The sequence below is a fragment of the Geotrypetes seraphini genome, chromosome 2 (assembly GCF_902459505.1).
Source record: "Geotrypetes seraphini chromosome 2, aGeoSer1.1, whole genome shotgun sequence".
Taxonomy (NCBI): Eukaryota; Metazoa; Chordata; class Amphibia; order Gymnophiona; family Dermophiidae; genus Geotrypetes; species Geotrypetes seraphini.
In genome coordinates, this window is record NC_047085.1 from 225,521,249 (window position 1) to 225,537,475 (window position 16,227).

The following is a 16,227-nucleotide window of genomic DNA, read 5'->3' on the forward strand; positions in this document are numbered from 1 at the left end:
TGGTAACAGATTTGGGTTGTATCCTTGAATGGTTCTTCCTCTAAACCCTGCTGTGTGATTATGTCCTCTCCCTCCCTGTAGGTCACAGTGTGCACTTTGCTGATACCCCTGAGTCCTCGCGCAAGAAAAAGAAGAAGAAAAAAAAGAGCGCTAAAGAACTGACCCCTCTGCAGGCCATGATGTTGCGAATGGCAGGTAATAGAGGATAAGGGACAGTGAGAAGATGGGATTCTGGGGAGGTTTATAATTACAGAACTGTGTATATGTGTAGTTCTGGCCTTTTTGCTCAAACCTTATTTGTGGACAGATTTATAAACCTTCCTGATATCGGTCAACTCTGATCTATGTCAACGGTTCTCTCCAAATCCAAAAATAGTCATTTACATTCGTAATTTAAAATAAGTTTTCCTAACGGTGCTCTGTGCATTACCATGAGTCGTGAGTTACCATGAGACTGAAGTGGGAACTTGAGCCAGCCATGTGGCAGAAGCATAGGAAGATCACCTCTGCCCCGCTTCATTGCTAAGACCACCAGGGCTTTAAAGGGGTCTGGGAGGCGGGAGGGAGTCAGGGTGGGGGCCAGAAAGTTATTTGTGATTTTTAAAATATTTGTAAGGGAGCTGTGCCCCTAACCCCTATGAATATGAAGGGAGACCTGTAATACATCCCTACCCAGTGATTCTTGGACTCGCTTAGTTGTGGGGATCAGCTGATAGATTTAAACCATGCCTCCAAAAATCTGAACATTTTCTTTTCTTGTTCTTTTTTTCTTTCTAGTTTTACCTCTCCTGCCACTTCCATCCCACAACCTGATTCTCTCTCTATCTCTCTCTTCTCAGAACCCTTTTTCCAGCCCCCTGCTCTTTGAACCCCACATAGTTCCTCCCACTATCCTCGTGTTTTTCATTCTTCAGCTCATCCCTCACCCACTTATCTTTGTATCATAGCCTTTCACCCCCCAGCTTATATTCACTTCAGTTCTGTTCTCCCTTTCTAGTCCATGTGTCTTCCCTCAGCATCTCTTCCCCTCACAACCCATTTCTTCTAGCTCTCAGTGCCTGTGCTACTCTTGACCTCCTCATTCCTTTCCCAGAGCCTCCCTTAGCACTTCTTCTCTCTATGGTAGACCTAAGACAGGAAGCCTGTCTGACCTACACTGCAGCTCATACTGCAATATGTATTAAATGTGAATGAATGGCCAATCTGGCGGTACTGGATCCACATTGTGGATTATATTGCTGCCTCCTTGACATTTCACTATAGGAAACTGCCGCTCAACTGGTATTGGACTTGCCTAGTGTGGGCAGATGGGCTAGACCAGGGATCTGAAAGTCCCTACTTAAGGGCCGCAATCCAGTCGAGTTTTCAGGATTTCCCCAATGAATATGTATTGAAAGCAGTGCATGCACATAGAATCATGCATATTCATTGGGGAAATCCTGAAAACCCGACTGGATTGCGGCCCTCAAGGAGGGACTTTGAGACCCCTGGGCTAGACTGTTGTGTTGTAAAATATGCCTGGTGGCACGACAATGCATGTTACAAAACTGGACCTTTCATGATCCACTAGCTTTTTGGCACTGACATAACCAGCTTCATCAGTTGGCGTTCTGGGAAGCCAGGGATGCAAGAGGATCCTAGAAAAGGAAGTGTCATTACTTGAAGGTATGGGAACCATATATACAACAATTGCACTCAAAAAGTAGTTTGCTGTTAAATGAGTTATCATAAGATATTGTTGGTACGCAAGGGCTCGGAGTTTGCTTCGGAGCCCCGACGCGGACAGCTTTTCAAGCAAACTTGATTGAAGCTTTCAAGTTTGCTAGTGCTGCACCACGCATGTGTGTGCCTTCCTGATCCACTAGAGGGCGCATACCCTCCTCATGGTCCTCAGTTCTTAGTTTTCCACGGAGCCAGAAAGCCCTGTCTCTCTTCTCTCCGTTCGTTTAAGTGCCTTTCTAGCACCGCGGCTTCTTTATTTTGTTAGGGAGTCGCTGTGCGCTGTTACTTGATCGTGTATTTCTTTGTTTTCAAAAAAAAAAGGACTTTTTATTGTGTTTCTATCCGGCAGGCCCTTATTGGGCCTCAGCCATGCGGCTAGGCCTCTTCGGGCTGCAGCTGTATTTTCTTCTTCCCGGGCCTCTCTCGGGGCTCACCTCGTGTGAGCAGGATGGCCGGGACCCTTGTTCCTTCGTGGGAATCGGACTGAGTAGCTTCGATCCTTGGTAAGTCTTCTTTATTTCTTTTTGTCTTCTAGCTGCATTACCTCGGTAATGCCATCGGCTGAGTCTCGGGCATTCCAGGCATCGAGTGCAGTCGTGCCCGCCTCTACGAGACCTTCAAAGCGTGCCTCCTCCCATGGGAATACTCATATCAAGGTTGCCCTTATGGAGCGCACTGCTGCACCTTTCTTACCTGTTCATGGGTACGGTGCTGACTTCTGAACCTCGATGTGCCTCGACGTCGGCTGGAGCTTCGTGCCTCGACGTCGACGAGGGCTTCCTGCCTCGACGTCGACTGAGGCTTCGTGCCTCGGCGTCGACTGCGGCTTCGTACATCAGTGTCGACTGAGGCTTCGTGCCTCGACGTCGATCGAGGCTTCGTGCCTCGACGTCGACTGAGGCTTCGTACCTCGACGTCGACTGAGGCTTCGTGCCTCGACGTTGACTGTGACTTTGTGCCTCGACGTCGTCTGAGGCTGCGTGCCTCGACGTCGGCTGAGGCTTCGTGCCTCGACGTCGACTGGGGCTTCGTGCCTCGACGTTGACTGAGGCTTCGTACATCAGTGTCGACTGAGGCTTCGTGCCTCGACGTCGATCGAGGCTTCGTGCCTCGACGTCGACTGAGGCTTCGTACCTCGACGTCGACTGAGGCTTCGTACCTCGACGTCGACTGAGGCTTCGTGCCTCGACGTTGACTGTGACTTTGTGCCTCGACATCGTCTGAGGCTGCGTGCCTCGACGTCGGCTGAGGCTTCGTGCCTCGATGTCGACTGAGGTTTCGTGCCTCGACGTCGACTGGGGCTTCGTGCCTCGACGGAGGCTTCGTACGTCGACTGAGGCTTCGTGCCTCGGCGTCGACCGGGCTTCGTGCCTCGGCGTCAACTGAGGCTTACTGCCTCGACCTTGACTGATGCCTCGACGTCGACTGAGGCTTCGTGCCTCGACGTCTACTGCGGCTTCGTGCCTCGACGTCGACTGGGGCTTCGTGCCTCGAGGTCGACTGGGGCTTCGTGCCTCGGCGTCAACTGTGGCTTCGTGCCTCGACCTTGACTGCGGCTTCGTGCCTCGAAATCGACTGAGGCTTCGTGCCTCGACGTCGACTGAGGCATCGAGGGCAGTCGTGCCCGCCTCTACGAGACCTTCTAAGCGTGCCTCCTTCCATGGGAATACTCAGATCGAGGTTGCCCTTATGGAGCACACTGCTGCTCCTTTCTTACCAGTTCATTGGTACGGTGCTGCCTTCTGACATCGCCTGGAGCTTCGTTCCTCGACGTCGACTGGAGCGTCGTGCCTCATAGTCGACGGGGGCTTCGTGCCTCGACGTCGACGGAGGCTTCATGCCTCGACGTAGAATGGGGTTTCGTGCCTCCACGTCGACCGGGCTTCGTGCCTCGCAGTCGACTGGGGCTTGGTGCCTCGCCGTCGCGTGGGGCTTGGTGCCTCGCCGCCGCCTGGGGCTTCGTGCCTTGAAGGCGTCTATAGCTTTGTGCGGGATTTTCTGCCTCAATGTCGACTGGGGCTTGAGGTCTCGATGTCGACGGAGGCTGGCTGCGACCGTGTGCTCCGCGCCCCTTGACGCTTGTGCTTCGACGTCGCCTGAGGCTTGTGCCTCTTCGCCGCCTGAGGTCTTGCGCCTCGATGTAGAAGGCGGCTGGGTGCCTCGACGTCGTCTAAGGCTTTGTGCTTGGATTTTCTGCCTCAATGTCGACTGGGGCTTGAGGTCTCGACGTCGACGGAGGCTGGGTGTCTCGGCGGATGCTTTGTACCCTCGCCGTCGGCTGCGGCCGTGTGCTCCGCGTCCCTTGACGCTTGTGCTTCGACGTCGCCTGAGGCTTGTGCCTCGACGTCGACTGGGGCTAGGAGCCTCATCGTCGGCTGGAGCTCTGTGCCTCGTCGTTGCCGAGGCTTCGTACCGTCGACGGGGGCTTTGTGACTTGACGTCGCTTGGGGCTTTGTGCCCTGTGGTTGACTATGGCCTTGTGTTTCGAAGTCGACTGTGGCTTGGTGCAGCTATGTCGCTGGGGGCTTTCTCCCGCGGCAGCGGCTGGGTTTTGGGACCTCGGTGTCGACTGCAGGTTTGCACCTGGGCGTCTCCAGCTCCGGTTCGAGAGGGTTCAGACTCTCTCCCTGCTCCGGTTCTATTGCTCCCGCCATGCGGCCTCTCGCTTGGCGCCGAGTGTGGCTGAGGTTCCGAGCCTCCAGGCTCATCTCGCCGTTTTTACTTGCGTGAGTTCAGCGCTTATTGAGGCCTCTCTTGCGGTGGCCACTAACCGCCTCTCAGATCGCGACCTATCGGGACGCCTTCAGCTGAATCCCGTCTGCCCTGGGGGTTTGGACTCCTCCGGAGGGGGCCTCCGGACTTTCTTGTGTTACCTCGGCCTCCTTCGCAGCAGCCGCAATAGCGGCTGCAGCGCCGGGGTTGGGGTTAGCCGCCGGCTTCGGCGACTCCTGGTCGTCTTTTTGTCTATTCTCGCATAGCCTCTGGGCTGCTCTCCTTCTGGGGATTCCTCCCCTCCCTTTGGGAGGGGTGTCTCCGTGTCTATGCACCGGGAGTATAGCCTCCCTTCTGTCGGTCGGGCATTCCCTTCCTCCCATCAGCGTCTGGTCCTGGCCCTTCGAGGCCTCCACTAGTTCTAGTACGGGAGTGGGTCTGACTCAGCCCGCCCCAGTCTCGGGATTCCGTCGGGGCGGACCTGGATCTTTGTCTCGGCCTCACAGGAGGCCCTTGTTTGTTTATGCCGGAGGGTAGGCCCTCTGTCATCGGTCCGCCTCCGGTCTTTTCTGCCTCTGCCTCGGCAGGCTGCCTGTCGGCGCTTGTGTCGGCTGGTGTCTCAGCGTTCTTCGGCCTCGGCCGAGCTGATGCTGATCCTTTTGGGATCAGGGGTCTCCACGGTGGATGTCCCGAGGTTCGCCTGGGTTCATCTTCGTGTTCCCCGCTGGACCCGAGCATCTTAGTGATGGTAGGATCGGGATCCCGCTTCCCAGCACATTGAGGTGCCTCCCTCCTTGACACGCTTGTTTCGTTGGTGGGCCACCTCTTTGTATTCCCGCATCAGAAGGTTCTGCCGATGGACTCCTCGGCATGGGCGACGGCCTTCGGACTCAGGGTCCTTGGCCGGGTGCGGACTGTCGCAGCCACATCAATCTGCTGGTGCTCCAGGCCATTTGCAATATCGGGGTATTGGTTGCAAGATAGTGGGGTCCTGGTGCGTCCCGACATCTCGGTGGCGATGTATTCGGTGACCTAGCCAGGGTGTAGAGGTTCCCTGTTACTTTGCAGGGAAGCCCTTTGTCAATGGCAGTGGGCGTTACATCACTGCTTCTTCTTGGGGCGGTGTATTTCCGGGGCGTGCAGCATTGTCTGCTGGACGCGTTGAGTCGCCCTTTTAAGCCGCATGAATGGTTGCTCCATTCTCAGACTCTGCGGCAGGTGGTTGTTCGATGGGGAACCCAACTGGTAGTGCTGTCGCTTGACCCCTCACTCACTGGTTGCCTCGATTTTGCTCGAGGATGTCTACCGAGTTCTCATCGAGGTGGATGCTTCCTTCTCGATGGAATGGGCGGGTTCTATGCGTTCCCTCCCTTGACTCTAATTCTCGGGTCTTGATACACCTCCTGTGGGTCTGCGCCACCAGGATCTTGATGGCTCCTCTGTGGCCTTCGCGGCCATGGTTCTCCCTGTTCCTCCAGCGTGTCAGGGAGACTCAGCTTCTACCGATGTTCCCGTCTCTGCTGTCTCAGTGTTACGGGTTCTGTTGCATTCCAATCTGCAGTCTCTACACTTCTCAGCTTGGTTCCTCGCAACATGCCTCCCTCCTTCTATTTCTCTCAGTCGGTGGGGGTGTTCTCGAGGCCTCTCGAAGGATCTCCACTCAGCAATGCTTTTCCCAGATATGGGCCTGAATTGCTGAGTGGTGGGCTGAGCACCGCATGGATTTGTTCTCTGCCATCCTTGCCTTTGGTGCTGGATTATTTGTTGCCCTTATCTCGGTCTGGTCTCTCATCTACATCTATTCGAGTCCACCTCTGTGCATTTGCTGACTTTCATCGGCCGATAAATGGGACTCCGTCCTTCCGACGGTTTCCCGCTTTATGAGGTATCTCTTCATTGTACATCCTCCGCTCAAAGCCCCTCCGGTGGTTGGGATCTTTGTGTGTTCCTGGCTCAATTGGTGGTATCTCCATTTGAGCGAGCTCTTTGAATTCCTTCACCTGGCAGGTGGTATTCCTGGTTGCTCTCACGTCTGCTCGCAGAATCAGTGAGCTGCTAGCTCTGATTGCGGACCCGTCTTTTCCTGTCTTTCTTCATGACACGGTGGTCATGCGTGCTCCACCCCAGTTCGTGTCCTGGGTGGTTTCGGACTTTCCTTTCAATCTTTCCATTGTTCTTTCGGTCTTTTTTCCGATGCCCCACTCGTCTCCTGGCGAGGGGGCGCTTTGCACACTTGACTGTACGAGGGCGTTGGCTTTTTGTCTTCAACGCACATCAGTCTCCTTGGACGGTTCCTCTATTCTTTTTGTCCTTCGTCCTAATTGTTCGGGACGCCCAGTTTCCAAGCGCGCCTTGTCCAACTGGTTGGCTGCTTGTTTTTCCTTTTCAGATGCTCGGGCTGGTCTCGCACTGTATGGTCGAGTCACAGGACATAGAGTCAGAGCGATGGCGGCTTCTGTAGTTTTCCTCAGGTCGACGCCTGTCGAGGAGTTTGGCAAGGCTGCCACTTGGTCTTTGGTTCATACTTTCACCTTCCACTACTGCCTGGATACTCTGTCCAGGAGCGACGGCCGGTTTGGCCAGTCAGTTTTCTATAATCTGTTTTCTTGGATTGCCAACTTCCCTCCGTCCCTTTTTGGTTAGCTTGGAGGTCACCCACATGTGAGAATATGCTGCCTGCTTGTCCTGGGATAAAGCACAGTTACTTACCGTAACAGGTGTTATCCAGGGACAGCAGGCAGATATTCTCACAACCCGCCCGCCTCCCCGAGGTTGGCTTCTTTGCTAGCTATCTGAACTGAGGACCATGAGGAGGGTATGCGCCCTCTAGTGGATCAGGAAGGCACACACATGCGTGGTGCAGCACTAGCAAACTTGAAAGCTTCAATCAAGTTTGCTTGAAAAGCTGTCCGCGTCGGGGCTCCGTGGATGACGTCACCCACATCCACATGTGAGAATATCTGCCTGCTGTCCCTGGATAACACCTGTTACGGTAAGTAACTGTGCTTTAGGGCTCTTCAGCTTGGAAAAGAGACAGCTGAGGGGGAGATATGATTGAAGTCTACAAAATCCTGAGTGGAGTAGAACGGGTACAAGTGGATCGATTTTTCATTCTGTCAAAAATTACAAAGACTAGGGGACACTCGATTAAGTTACAGGGAAATACTTTTAGAACCAATTGGAGGAAATTTTTTTTCACTCAGAGGATAGTTAAGCTTTGGAACACGTTACCAGAGGATGTGGTAAGAGCGGATAGCGTAGCTGGTTTTATGAAAGGTTTGGACAAGTTCCTGGAGGAAAAGTCCATAGTCTGTTGTTGAGAAAGACAGACACGGGGGAAGCCACTGCTTGCCCTGTATCAGTAGCATGGAGTGTTGCTACTCCTTGGGTTTTGGCCAGGTACTAGTGACCTGGATTGGCCATCGTGAGAACAGGCTACTGGGCTTGATGGACCATTGGTCTGACCCAGTAAGGCTATTCTTATGTTCTTATCAGCATATAAGCTTTGAGCACTGCATAGAACTTCACGGTCCTGCGGTATATAAACTGTTATATTATTATTATTTCTAGCATCATAGTTTACCTGTGAATGCTGTTTCCATATATAAATGCCAGAATTTTACACATATTGCAGATAAGGCTTTTAAAATAGTTTCCATTATACCATATGTTTGTACCATAAATATTACCCCCAGCTACCATTCAAATACATCATTAAAAATATTAGCATTTCATGAACCCTCATAAAATTCAAAAGCTTAACCCTTCTTCCTGAAAACCCCTTTTATTCAAAAGCTTTTGTAAACTATACGTTATACAATTTTCTGAACTACGGTAGAACAGTTGTGTTGGTTTCTTATGACTCCTTGCCCAGTATATCCCAACCTACTGCAATTGGTTTACATATATACTACCTGTACTTTTGCTACAAGTTTATAATGTGTAAATTCATTAATATTTGTAACCAATGCAAATTAAAGGTCTAGCATAGATCTGTGGCACTTTTACTTATTAAGCTACATTGGTTATTTGTCATCTTCTGCATCCTGCAGATCCAGCAATTTTCAGTGAAAGGAATACTCTGTTGTGTTTTTGTTATGTATTTGATCCCCTATGTCCTTGTGTACAGGTCAGGAATTTCTTGAAGAGGAGGAAGACCAGGAAATAGAAGAGTATTCTGATGATGAGGCTGATGACCATGATGATGAATCAGAAACAGAAGAGCCACAGAACCAAGAAGATCCTAAGCCAGAAAATCCTGTTCCAATTTCTCAGCCTCCTCCCATTCCACCACCTCATTTACCACCAGCACCCATTATGGCAGGACCACCTCCTTTGGGCCCACCACCAGCCCCTCCTCTGAGGCCCCCGGGTCTACCACCTGGTCCCCCTCCAGGTAATAGAACATTTACAGAAAAATTATATGGATCAGATTTTCAAAAAGGCTTTATAGGTTTACCAGCAACCGGTAAACTTTCTGTTGAGCATAACTGGATTTTGGGTATTTATGCATGTACCTGTCAAAATTCTACGCAAATTTGCCACATAAATGTTAGCGCCTTCTTTATAGAATTACATCTTTTACAAGAATAATTTTTATAAGGTCATTTTCACATAATGCAGTCTGTTATAAAATTCCAACCAGTGTAAAAATATGTGTGATAACGCAATGCTACATACCTTACTGTTGAGCATCTGCAAAGGTTAGGTTTGGATAGAGCACGGGTGGCATACACAAGTACACACACAGATTATAAAAAAGGCTGATTTATGCACAAGGGCAGGTGGAAATGTCTGCACCTGAAATGTAAGTACAATTTCTATTGTTTATACTACTGTTTTATAAGGACACATAGATTCTAAGTAGTAACCTACTTGCCCTTTTAAACTAGATTCCCCCTTGTGAAAGAGTAGCCTAATGGTTAGTGCAATGGGCTGAGAACCAGGGTTATGAGGTTTGATTCCCATTGTAGCTCCGTTGCCCTAATCCCATCCGCTTTCCCATGTAAAATTACCCTCCCTATATTTATATGTATGATAATGTCCAGAACTCCTTTAATCTTAAACCATGTATAATTCTCTGTCATAGCACCATTCTTATAACATCCTGAAAAGTATGTTCTGTGCTGGAGACAGTTTTGCAGAATGTGGGGGAAGTGCATTTAGTTCAGATAAATGAGTGGGAAGATTGCCAATAGTTTACAGAGATGATTTTTTTTTAAAGCTGACTTAGCATAGCTGGGCTTAAAAAAGGTTTGGACAAGTTCTGGAGGAAAAGTCCATAGTCTGCTATTTAGAGAGACACACAGGGGAATCCACTGCTTGCCCTGGGATTGGTCTGTATAGTTCTCAACAAAAACAAAGCGGTTATGAAAAAACATACACTACCCTCTGAACAATTTCAAATCTTACATCAATAAATATTTTAATTACTTTAATATTTTTGAAACAGGAGGTCCTCGGTGTGATTGCATAGTCAGGTGAGCGCAGTTCAATACTTAACTCATGCAAAAAGTGCTAGTGTTAATGCCTAAAGTAAAGAGTAAAAGAATCATGTAAATTTCACAACCGCAAAAAAGATTTTTTTTTTAGTGCATCAGCGGTTTAAGAATAAATTTTAATTTTAGTACACTTATCTTTGCTGGCCCATCAGGGCTTGAGCTGCTGGGTTTTACCAGCGTTTGGTCTTTTTATTTTGTAGCTGAAGCTGGCACCGGTTCTACTGTGCTTGGTTTCAGGAAAACCCCTTCATCAGGGACCTACAGATATTTTAGCCACCAACATTCAGCGTTTGTGACCTTGTCATGAAACTGCTATTTTTCTTATTTTTTGGGTGGCTAAAATCTCTGTAGGTCCCAGCTTCAGCTATGAAATAAAAAGAACAAATGCTGGTAAAACCCAGCAGCTCAAGCCCTGATGGGCCAGCAAAGATAAGTGTGCTAAAATTAAAATCTATTCTTAAACTGCTGATGCACTAAAAAAAAATATTTTTTGTGGTTGTGAAATTTGCCTGATTCTTATACTCTTTACTTTAGATATTAACACTAGCACTTTTTGCACAATTTGTTTTCAGCACAAGGGAGAGTCCAAGGATGGTGTGCTGTAATAGGCTGTATAGCCTGTGTACAAGTTAAGTGTTGAACGCTACTGTGCTCACCTGACTGCAATCACACTGAGGACCTCCTGTTTCAAAAATATTAAAGTAATTAATTGATGTAAGTTTTAAATTGTTCAGAGCGGAGTATGTTTTTTTCAAACCACTTTATTTTTGTTGAGAAGAACTATATAGATTTGTTCAGGATTGTCAGGGTTTTTTTGTATTGATTGCCCCAAGGATTGGTAGCATAGAATATTGATACTATTTGTATTTCTGAAAGGTACTTGTGACCTGGACTGGCCATTGTGGAAATAGCATACTGGGCTAGATGGGCCATTGGTCTGACTCAGTATGGCTATTCTTATGTTCTTATAGTTAATGAGCTAGACTATGACTTGGAAGCCAGTGAGTTTGTGTTCCTAAGCTGACATTGACAGTTTTCTGATTTCAGGTGCTCCTCCATTCTTGAGACCCCCACCAGGACTCCGTGGCCTACCACCACGTCTTTTACCACCAGGACCTCCACCAGGCCGTCCTCCTGGCCCTCCACCAGGACCCCCTCCAGGTCTTCCACCCGGTCCTCCTCCTAGGGGACCCCCACCCCGCCTGCCTCCACCAGCTCCCCCAGGTACAAAGGTCTTTGTTTAGGAAGATTTCTTTTGTAACAGTTTGTTTCAAGTAGAGCTACTGCCATTATACTAATACTTATGTGTTAAGTCTAACAAAATAATTATTTTTATTTTTTTTTTAGAATTTGGGTAGCCTCAAGCACCAGGTTTCAAATTGTAGGAACCTGTGTGAGTTTGCATCTAGAAGTTTTGAGAGACAGTTTCCATGCAGAAGTTTTATTTATGTCATGACTTATTACATGCTCAGTTGCCCTATAAGTTTCTGATCATGGAAAAACAACCGTCGGCTCAATGCGTGGCAGCAGCAAAGAAAACAAACTGGATGTTGGGCATGATAAAGAAGGGAATCACATCATAATGCCGCTTTACAGAGCAATGGTCAGACCACACTTGGAGTACTGTGTCCAACACTGGTCTCCCTATCTAAAGAAGGATATAACCCTACTGGAGAGGGTGCAAAGGCGAGCCACGAAACTAGTTAAAGGTATCGAGAATTTGAGCTACAAAGAACGCCTCAGAAAACTGGGATTGTTCACCCTCGAGAAGAGAAGACTGCGAGGGGACCTGATAGAGACTTTTAAAATACTAAAAGGATTCAACAAAATAGAGCAAGAAACACCGTTATTCACATTGTCAAATATGACTCAGACAAGAGGTCATGGACTGAAACTGAGGGGCACCAGGCCCAAGACAAATATCAGGAAATTCTGTTTCGCACGAGTGGTGGACGCTTGGAATGCTCTCCCGGAGGAGGTCGTGATGGAGACCAATATTCTGGGATTCAAGGGCAAGTTGGATGCACACCTTCTCGCAAATCACATTGGGGGATACGAGTAAACAAGGTTTCTCAGCAGAGAACACCTGGCTTGGCCTCCGCGAGTGCGGGTTGCCGGACTGGATGGACCTAGGGTCTGATCCGGCGAAGCCATTTCTTATGTTCTTATGTACATTACAAAATAAATATATAATAAAACAAATATAAAACATTAAATAAAAACTCCCTAATTAAAGAGCAATGCTCAGGTGAAAATGACAATAAAAAATAACTGCTATTAACTAAAGACAGCTTTTAAAAGTCAAGGTTTTACTTCCTTGCTAAACAAAGTAATCCTGCACACCAAACACTTTTTTGGAGGCAACCAGCAAAAACTGTTGCTTTTCAGCCGTAGCATTTATAGAAACATTATGTATGCCTGATAATGTTCGTTCCTTTAGTTACAGCAGATGAATCCAGACAAATGGGTTAAGTCCAACTACCAGCAGGTGGAGATAGAGAGCACAAAGTTGAACTCTGCCATATATGCGATGGTCTGCTCACTGGTACTTCAGTATTCCACATAACAAAGCAGTAGGATCAACCGAACATGCCCATCAGTAGAGGACTCCCTCCTTGAGGCCGCCCACCAGGCAAATGCCTATAGAGCAGAAGTAAAACATAAAGCAACCCAAAGGTTGGGGCTCTGGATTTATCTGCTGTGACTAAAGGAGCAAACATTATCAAGTAGGATACATAATGTTTCAGCAGCAGATGAATCTAGTGGGATGTAGCAAAGCAGTCCTTAGAAGGGAAGGAGACCTGCATCATAGTCCTCCCAGAACGGATAAGCCCTCCGCAGACAACAGCTCAATGGAGCTGTGCGCCAGCCTAGAGGAGCTATGAAGAGATTAGCGCTCACTAAAGTAGTTCTACCTCCAGAGAGGGAGACACAGCCAGAGAGTGGCCAAAACTGCAGTCCACCCAAAAACCAGGGGAGACACCTAGAGATGCATCCGGCAAACATGACGGGTGACTTTCCAATAAGAAGATGCTAGAAGTGGGTGGCCAATGCGGTGGTCCATGTCAGAAAGTGGAGGTACGCGAAACAGGCATCCAGAGAGGCATAACACATGTGAAGAGGGAGAGGCACTAAGTAGGCATCTAAATGGTGCCATGTCCAAAGATGGAGACACCCCAGGTAGGCATCCAAAGCAGTGTTACACATCTGAAGATGGAAACACACTAGGCAGGCATCCAAAGGCATTCAATGCAGCAGTCAACATCCAAAGATTATGATGTTCTTGGCAGGCATCCAAAGCAGCATTCAACATGTAAAGATGGAGACGTGCTAGGGAGGCATCCAAAGCGGCATTCAGCATCCAGAGATGAAGACACACTAGGCAGGCATCCAAAGCAGCATTCAACATGTAAAGATGGAGACGCACTAGGCAGGCATCCAAAATGTAAAGATGGAGATGCACTAGGCAGGCATCCAAAGCAGCATTCAACATCCAGAGATGGAGATGCACTAGGCAGGCATCCAAAGCAGCATTCAACATGTAAAGATGGAGACGCGCTAGGGAGGCATCCAAAGCGGCATTCAACATCCAGAGATGGAGACGCACTAGGCAGGCATCCAAAGCAGCATTCAAAATGTAAAGATGGAGACGCACTAGGGAGACATCCAAAGTAGCATTCAACATCCAGAGATGGAGACGCACTAGGCAGGCATCCAAAGCAGCATTCAAAATGTAAAGATGGAGTTGCGCTAGGGAGGTATCCAAAGTAGCATTCAACATCCAGAGATGGAGACGCACTAGGCAGGCATCCAAAGCAGCATTCAAAATGTAAAGATGGAGACGCACTAGGGAGACATCCAAAGTAGCATTCAACATCCAGAGATGGAGACGCACTAGGCAGGCATCCAAAGCAGCATTCAAAATGTAAAGATGGAGACGCACTAGGGAGACATCCAAAGTAGCATTCAACATCCAGAGATGGAGACGCACTAGGCAGGCATCCAAAGCAGCATTGAACATGTAAAGATGGAGACGCACTAGGCAGGCATCCAAAATGTAAAGATGGAGACGCGCTAGGCAGGCATCCAAAGCAGCATTCAACATCCAGAGATGGAGACGCGCTTGACAGGCATCCTCTTTTTTTTTTTAATCCTTACATGAGCAAGGCCTGTGCCTATCAAGGACCTGAAGCGAGAAGCGAATGGCACCACAGCTCTTGAGAATCAAGTTCCTGACAGCTCAAGCTAAAGGTTCCCCCCTCCCCACCTTTTTTCAGTTTTGCCTCCTATGTATAGCCAGGCCTCTAGGGCCTGCGGAGAGCTCATGATAGTGATACTTGGATTACGCCAATAGACTGCTATCAAGCGGTCCTGTCCAGAGTGGAAGCTAGCAGAAATGGTAACCAAATTGGAATCTGCAAAGCACCGGTACTAGCCACCAGAAAAGCCCCCAGTTTTGTTTTTGGTCTTATCCTTTGAGATGTCCTGATGTATGATCAGCTTTTCTGCAGTTGTTAATTCTTTGTATTTGACAGTTCTGTGATTGTTGTTTTTTTCCCCTGCCTTGATTGGCTAGTTTTTTTTATCCGTGTGATTGGTCATGTGCCATGTCACCTGACTGGCCTGGATGTGATTTAAGTACTGAACTGTTTTTTTCATCCGTGTGACTGGTCATGTGCCATGTCACCTGACTGGCCCGGATGTGATTTAAGTACTGCACAGGTGGCAAGCAGGAGTTTTACTTTGCGAATCGTGAGTAAAGGAAAACAGTTTTTGTTCCTTTCATCTGCAGCAGATATCTGAGTATGTTTTGATTATAGTTCTGTATTATTGCAGGATAGTCTGGAGCATTGGTGTCACGGCCCTGAAGCATAGGCTTAAAAGCCACAAAATGATCGTCAGCCTGGCTCTTTTCTAACTAGCTTGTTTTTTTTCTAGTTAGTTTTGACTATTTTCAGGCCAGTAATAAGTTATATACGAAAGTTTTTTGCTAGTGATGCTTGCTTGGGTGGAAGAGAGTGGGAACACCTCTCCGTGTCTGAGGCTTTTCTTTCGCTTTAAAATACTTTTTCTGGTATTGGTGTGTACTGACCAAATGGAGTGAGTTGTTTTCTAGTATATTGTACATTTTCAGCTGATCCACATAACACTTCATGAAAGTACTTCATGGAAGTACTTAGGAACCATCTCCACTGGAGCCACAAGTGAAGATTTTAGAAAGTTCAGAAACCTTAAATTGGTCTTCCTCATCTGATTTTACATATGCTCCATTTTTTTTTGCTGTAAGGCTTCTCTTTCCTTTATAATCATAAGTTCCAGTTGCTTTTACTTAATCTAATCTCCTCCTGATTTTCCAAACATTTTTCATGTTTCAACACCTGTAAATATTGAGCTTGAACCTTGGCTTGCACCATTCCAATCTCATTCTTCATTCTTAACAGTAAAGCTTTCAGTGAGTCGTCCAGGGTTTTAAAAGCCTTTCACAATGCATTCATATCATTGATTGCTGGTTTTGTAACTCCCCAAACCCTTCTCCGGAACAAGATGAAACTCTTAGCCTGGGTTAAAACTTTCACAGTCAAACGATCTCTCGAAGGGGTTTCCAAAATCACCATTCCTCCACTCTCAGGATCAATGTTACCCTCTCCTCCACTTAGTGGGGTATCTTCACTCCAGGCAACAGTGCTTCAAGGGCACAGGGGTGCAGAGCGCTGTTCTGGACTCAGCAAAGCTCAATCCGCACTGATGTCCACCCTAGAGACATGTTTCCTCCCCAAAGTAGAAACAGTTGCCACATCGTGAGAACCGAGCAGTCCCAGAATTATACCCTGATTCAGGTGCATCAGAGCTCCAGTGAGTGGAGATTTCTAGACATAGGTTTTTCTCTTTCCTATCGAAATTCCACAGAGCACGGCACACTGAGCTGATCCACAAATGGAGCACTCTTCAGAGCCCGAGTGACCTGTTATATATTATTCCCTACACATTTACATGCCTTACATGGCTAGAGAAATCATGACAAACAGAAAGGCAAGGAAGGTGTCTTTTCAACCAATGATCGAATGGCTGAAAAGACGCCTCCCTTGCCTTTCTGTTTGTTTGCATATATCCCAAGACGAGATGTTCTTCTGTTTGCCTGCTTGCTATAGAAATCATGAAATATGGAAAGTAGCAGCAAAGCCTCATAATTTCAAAGCAAACTAGTTGGACTGAACTCATGGTTTGTATGTTTTCAAACAGATTATTACCATATTTAATTTTGTATAGTTTGTCTTCAAATTAATTTAAATTT

At 47.7% G+C, this 16,227-nt stretch overlaps 1 protein-coding gene across 3 annotated transcripts in view; it reads left to right on the forward strand.

The window, feature by feature from the left end:
- WBP11 (WW domain binding protein 11) overlaps positions 1-16,227 on the forward strand; it is a 74,762-nt gene that overhangs the window by 55,502 nt on the left and 3,033 nt on the right. For all 3 annotated transcript variants that reach the window (XM_033935029.1, XM_033935028.1, XM_033935030.1), the window contains exons 9-11: positions 82-195; positions 8,564-8,830; positions 10,983-11,159. In XM_033935029.1, coding sequence (XP_033790920.1) covers positions 82-195; positions 8,564-8,830; positions 10,983-11,159 — 558 coding nt within the window. The remainder of the gene's footprint in view (positions 1-81; positions 196-8,563; positions 8,831-10,982; positions 11,160-16,227) is intronic.